We start from the raw sequence: 6,034 nt of genomic DNA, 5'->3' as shown, positions 1-6,034 counted from the left end.
CGCCCGCTGCGCCGCCCGCGCCCAGCCACCCCGCTGCCGCTGCCGCCACCACACCACCGGCCCCGGCTGCGAGACCTGCCGCCCATCCCATCGAGACTGGCCCTGGCGGCCCGCCACGCCCCAGCACCCCCACCCTTGCCTGCGTGAGTCCTGGGCCCCTCGCTTCCTGCCCCCACTCCCCACTCGGGAGGCCCAGTCCCTGTGGGCAGGGTGCTCACTCCCTTCTGCGTCATGGGCCCCACTGTTCCTGAGCGGTCCCTTCTGCGTCTCCCTCACAGCCTCCCCCTGCCTGCCCCAGTCTCTGCCGCTCACCAGGGGGCGACGGTCTCTGCCCATGTGCCATTACTGGGCCCCTGCAGGTGCTCTGGCCCGCGCCAGGTGCTCAAGGGACACTTAACCCAACGGCCAACGGCCGTGGGGAACAAGGCAGCTGGACTTTTCCCCACTCATCAAACCAACCACACGGGGGAAGTCTTTATCCACCGAACACATACACACCGGCACCTGCTGTGTACCAAGCAGGCTTTGTCATCGGTCCCTTTGTCATCGGTCCCATACGGATGAGGAGGCTGAGGCCAGAGGGGAGGAAGTCCTCTGCACAGGTGCACGCAGCTAGGGAGCGGCAGGGTCAGAATCCAAGCTGAGGGAGTCCGGCTCTGGGGTCTCGGCTTGTCCCTGCCGAGTTACCGTCAGGTGCTGTCACGCCAGGCGCCCCAGGGTGGCAGGTGGGCACATGGGCCTGGCGGCGGGCGGGACAGCCTGGGCTCAAATCCCAGCTCCTCTGCTCCTTGGCGGTGTGACCTCAGGCAAGTGGCCCAACCTCTCTGTGCCTCTGCTTCCTCCTGTCAGGCAGGGCTAGTCAGCGCCCTTCCCTTACAGGCTCTGGTGGACACCCAGTGAGGTGAAGTACTCACAATGAAGTTTAGTGCGGGACCTGGCCACACTGAGCCAGTGTTACCGTTCCCTGGATGAAGAAGGTGAGGCCCGAGGGGGCGCCCCCCTTGCCTCAGGTCTCCATGCCAGCAAGCCGCAGTGCTGGGACCCGACTCAGGAAGACTAACCTTCCTAGATAATGGGTGACCCCCTGGGCCATCCAGCTAGACCAGCGGCACCCCAGGCCTGCTCTGCTCCCTCCCTGCCGCCCCCCTTGGTTTTTTTTTAAATGATAAATGTTTTTTATATTATATTTTATTTATTTTTTAATGTTTTATTTATTTGAGAGAGAGAGAGAGAGAGAGAGAGAGAGACAGCGTGAGCAAGGGGAGGGACAGAGAGAGACAGAGACACAGAATCCGAAGCAGGTTCCAGGCTCCGAGCTCAGCACAGAGCCCGACGCGGGGCTCGAACTCATGAACTGCGAGATCATGACCTGAGCCGAAGTTGGACGCTTAACTAACTGAGCCACCCGGGCGCCCCCCTACCCCCGTTTTTTCCAGATGGGAGCTTTCGGGGTCTGGGCCCCACCCAGTGCTCCAGCACCCCGCCTCAGAGACAGCCCTCTCTACTGCCTCCAGCCTCTGCCCTCTGGCTAACCGGGTGCATTTGTTACGAGGCCCTGGGAGGTATCTCCACTCTACACACACACACACACACACACACACACACACACACACACCTCCTTTTCTCTCCACCCTCCACCCTCTAGACCTCTCCTTCCCCTTTTCTGGAAGAACTTGCAGACCATCCCCCCCCACCTTTCGCTCCCACCCTGTCCCCATCCTCACTGGGGTCTTCCTAGACCCTCCGCCCCCACCACCTCAGGGCCTCTGTTGGGTTGATCCCTTCCCACCACCAGATCTGATCCCCGAGGGGAGACACGTTGTCTGGGGGTGGGGACGGTGGTCAGCCTGGGCCGGGACAGGACAGGCCATCAGGCTGGGGTTGCCACATCGTCCCGGGCTGAGCATGGCGCCCACTCCGAACCTGGGTAGGGACCCGACGGTGTTGTGAGGAAGCAGGGTCTGGGGGGGACGGGGCGGGACTAAGTCCTGTGGCAGAGCCACGGGCTTGACCGGACCGGGTGATCTGGACCCTTCTCTCCGCCAGAGTGTTCTGGACGCAAGTGAGCTGAAGTGATCCCCTCAGGTCAGAAGGAATCCAAGGAATCCAAAGCCTGATTCTTCCCCCTGATAATCTGAAGAGCACTCTCTGCTCCGACCACCCCGGGGCTTGAGGAAACCCAGGGAGAGAGGGGCTGAGGTCCCTGCTGGATCTAGGAAGCCACAGTTTCGAGAGCGGAGTCCTTTTTCCAAGAACACAGGGCTGCCTCGGTTTCCTGACCTTCCTATGGCTCCTCCGTGTTCTGGGGACCCGGCAGCCCAGGCCCCTCCTTAAGCCTCTCCAAAGAATGGTCCTCGAACCCCCACATCAGCATCCTGCTTTGAAACTCCCTAGAACAGGGGCGTCTGGGTGGCTTAGTCGGTTAAGCGTCTGACTTCAGCTCAGGTCATGATCTCATGGTTCATGGGTTCGAGCCCCACGTCGGGCTCTGTGCTGACAGCTCGGAGCCTGGAGCCTGCTTCTGATTCTGTGTTTCCCTCTCTCTCTGCTCCTCCCCTGCTCATGATCTGTCTCTCTCTGTCTCAAAAATAAATACACAGTAAAAAAAAGAAGCTCCCTAGAACTACAGATCCCTAGACCCTACCGAAGCCCTGTTCGTGCACCCCCCACCCCCCAGAAGCTGTGTTGTTCTTTGTACCTGTTTCCCTGTAACTATGAGAAATAGACCAGACCGTGGTCGCACAGTGCGTAGACTCGGCACAGGGTGCGGGCGCAGGCAATGCTGGACCACAGCTGCACGGTGCATAGACCCCAGAGCCAGGAGGCCTGAGTGCCGACTGCCTCAGACCACCCCTCAGCTGTGTTACTTTGGGCAGATGACTTCCCCTTGCTGTGCCTCCATTTTCGCATCTGCAAAATGGGGATGATGAGGCCATGAGCCTCACAGAGCCGTTTTTGAGAAGGAAATGCAAGCGGCACCCGGCGCACAGCAGCTCTCCACGGGCAAGGGCGGGGCCGAGGGCAAGAACTTTGTATCCTTTTGGTTTCCTTTAAGCCTCAGGAAGTAGTAGACATTGGAACTGTCATGTTACAGCAAAGGAGGCTGAGCTGCAGAAAGAAGTCACTTGCTCAAGGGACACGGTGGGGAGCGACCCCCGGAGTGGCTGCTCCTTGCTAAGCCCGCAGGGTCTCACGGATATTCAGGAGGTCCCCTGGGCCCATCGGGCTTACCCACTGCAGTCCCGTGGGCCCATCTTCTTTATTTTAATTTTTTTAATTTTATTTTTGAGAAACAGAGAGACAGCGCAAGCAGGGGAAGGTCAGAGGGAGGGAGACGCAGAATCCGAAGGAGCCTCCAGGCTCTGAGCTAGCTGTCAGCTAGCTCTTCTTTGAGCCTGTCTCTTCTTTGTACCCCATTGCGTGCCTTTTATTTCCTCCCCTGCGGGCAGTGGAGAGACAGCCAGGGGCTGGGGACAGAAAGGCTGAGCCTGACGCGCACCTGCTCGGTCCCGTTTCTAGCCTGTTCCTGCAACCAGCATGCCCGAAGGTGCAGGTTCAACTCGGAGCTGTTCCGGCTGTCTGGCGGCCGGAGCGGGGGCGTCTGTGAGCGGTGCCGCCACCACACGGCCGGGCGCCACTGCCACTACTGCCGGCCCGGGTTCTGGAGGGACCCCGGCCAGCCTATCACCAGCCGCAAAGCCTGCAGGGGTGAGTGCGGCCTGGAGCGGGGCCTAGGAGGAAAGGTGGGGCAGGACCAGACTCCTGGGTCTGAGCGGGGAGGGGGCTGGGTGATTGCGAGGGAGCACCTGGGGCCCAGACACCCCAGATCCCCGGCCCCTCTCCTCACGTAGCCTGCCAGTGTCACCCAGTCGGGGCGACGGGTGGCCTCTGCAACCAGACCAGCGGGCAATGCTCCTGCAAGCTAGGGGTCATCGGGCTGACGTGCAATCGCTGCGGTCCTGGCTACCAGCAGAGCCGCTCTCCCAGGATGCCTTGCCAGCGTGAGTCGGGGGTGGGGGTAGGGGGGCGGCCGCTTGTCCAAGGGGCCCTCTCACACCTCCAGAGGTCTGGGTCCCTGGCAGGAGGTGGGGCCTCGAACTCCTGTCTCCTTAGTCTTGGGAAGGAGGAGGCTGGGAGCCTGGACTCCTGTGTCTCAGGGAGGAGGGGAGGGGGCTGGGGGTCTAGATTCCTGGATTCGAAGGAGGAAGGGACTAGGGACCAACTCCAGGTCCTGGGAGAGGAGAGCAAAGGGTTCTTAAGGGAATCGAAGGGGGCAGGGAGGGTCTGGATTCCTGCTAGTGGGGATGGGGGGACCCTGAGGTTAAATTTCTGGTCTCTCACAGGAATTCCAGAGGTAACAGCCTCTCCTGTGACTACCCAGAGCGCTTACAGCTCCGGTAAGGCTGGTGTGGAGAAGCTTGGCAGCAAGAGGGATGAGGGCTGGGCTGCTGGGGCCCCCAGGTGGGAATACAGGGTGGCCCGTGGAGCCCAGGCCCCAGGGGTGGGGCACCCCCCCCCTCTGGTGCCGTCAAGATGGAACGCGGGGCTGGGCAGGGGTAGAGTGCTGTGGCCCAGGCCTCGGCAGCCCACCGCACATGGCCTGACCCTCCCCAGACCCTCAGTGTCAAAACTACTGCAATGTCTCGGACACCAGGGTACACATGAGCCTTTGGCGGTACTGCCAGCAAGACTACGGTGAGTGCCGGGGAGAGAAAAAGGCCGGAGGCGCCCCCCGTGTCCCAACGGCCGCCTCTTTCTCTGGGCTTCAGAGTTCTCATCTGCAGTGGGAAGGGGCACTCGGAGAGGATGCTTCCTCATCTAGGACCTAATGGGACGGAAGACAGATAGGGGGCGGGGGCAGCGGAGGGGGGGCATTCTCTATCTTCCTATGTCCCCTCTTTCCCCATCTTCTGGGCCTTCAGAGTTTCATTCTCTCCTTCAGCCGGACGTCTCTGAGGGAGAGAGGTGGCCTCTTGGGGATGGAGGGAGAAAGAAGCTGGCTGAGTAGAGGGTCTTGCCCGTCTTAGCTGCTCTCCGCCTCCCGCCGGGGTCCTGGATCCGGCACCCCAGCCCCGCTTCCGCAGAGCCCCAGCCCACAGCTCTAAATCCGTCAGTCTCCACCAGCCCCATGACCTCCCTAGGACCTCAGGTCACTCAGTTCTCTTGGATACTCAGGGATTCAGTCCAGCCCATTACTTTCCTCAATAGTATAAGCCCCAGGCCTCTCCTCCCTGAAGATCACCGTCCTCTGGTCTCGGCCATTGATGTCCTAGGACGTGGACGGTGGAAAGGTCTCCTGCCTCCCACAGAGGTCTGACCCAGACCAAGCTTGCTGGCCAGAGCTCTTCCCCTGACATGTCTCATCTTCTGTGATTCCATGCTTCTTAATCACCACCAGTATGACCTCAGGTTCTAGGTTCTGACTTCCTTTTGGCCCCCAGATTCGTCCCAGAGCCCCTCCCCCAGCACTACCCTTTCCCAAGGCCTCTGCTTCTGACATCTTTTGACTCTGAGCATCAGAGACCCTGGACCTGCCTCTTCTGCCTTGCTCTTGGCCACACCCACTGTAGGGTCCCCCTTAGTTGTCCCCTGCACCCAAATGTTAAGGAATCTTGGCATCTGCTGCTCCCAGTATGAACCCCGGAGGGCCCCACCTGGCATGGCCCAGGCCTCTCTCTCAGTCCGGCCTCCCCTCTGGGGGAAGAGGGCTCCGTAATTGCAAGCCTGGAACCCGACCTCACACTCCATAAGCCCCACCTTCATCTCCTCCACCAGACCCCAGGCCGCTCACCCTCAAACGTTCAAGGCCTCTCTCCTTCCTAATGGGATCCCGGCGCCCACCCCGGTATTCTGCCTCCCTCCGCACTGAGAGCCCCAGAGCCCCGAGGCCCCACTCACCACCCCCCACCCGGGCCCGGGGCCTGACCGAAGCCCTCCCCCCAGTTCTCCACGCGCAGGTGCTGGCGGCAGAGGCGGCGGACCCCGCGTGGCAGCGGCTGGCCGTGCGCGTGCTGGCCGTGTACAAGCAGCGCGC

General features: G+C 61.3%; 1 protein-coding gene across 1 annotated transcript in view; it reads left to right on the top strand.

Annotated features, from left to right (window-relative positions):
- The window catches only part of NTN5 (netrin 5), a 7,053-nt gene that overhangs the window by 575 nt on the left and 444 nt on the right, over window positions 1–6,034 (top strand). The window contains exons 2-7 of the mRNA XM_029925865.1: window positions 1–143; window positions 3,520–3,708; window positions 3,852–4,001; window positions 4,344–4,397; window positions 4,615–4,695; window positions 5,944–6,034. The exon at window positions 1–143 is cut by the window's left edge and continues 14 nt beyond it; the exon at window positions 5,944–6,034 is cut by the window's right edge and continues 444 nt beyond it. Coding sequence (XP_029781725.1) covers window positions 1–143; window positions 3,520–3,708; window positions 3,852–4,001; window positions 4,344–4,397; window positions 4,615–4,695; window positions 5,944–6,034 — 708 coding nt within the window. The remainder of the gene's footprint in view (window positions 144–3,519; window positions 3,709–3,851; window positions 4,002–4,343; window positions 4,398–4,614; window positions 4,696–5,943) is intronic.

This window comes from Suricata suricatta, chromosome 16, assembly GCF_006229205.1.
Source record: "Suricata suricatta isolate VVHF042 chromosome 16, meerkat_22Aug2017_6uvM2_HiC, whole genome shotgun sequence".
NCBI lineage: Eukaryota > Metazoa > Chordata > Mammalia > Carnivora > Herpestidae > Suricata > Suricata suricatta.
The sequence above is the reverse complement of the archived record's forward strand: the minus strand, read 5'-3'. Positions and strand labels throughout refer to the sequence as shown.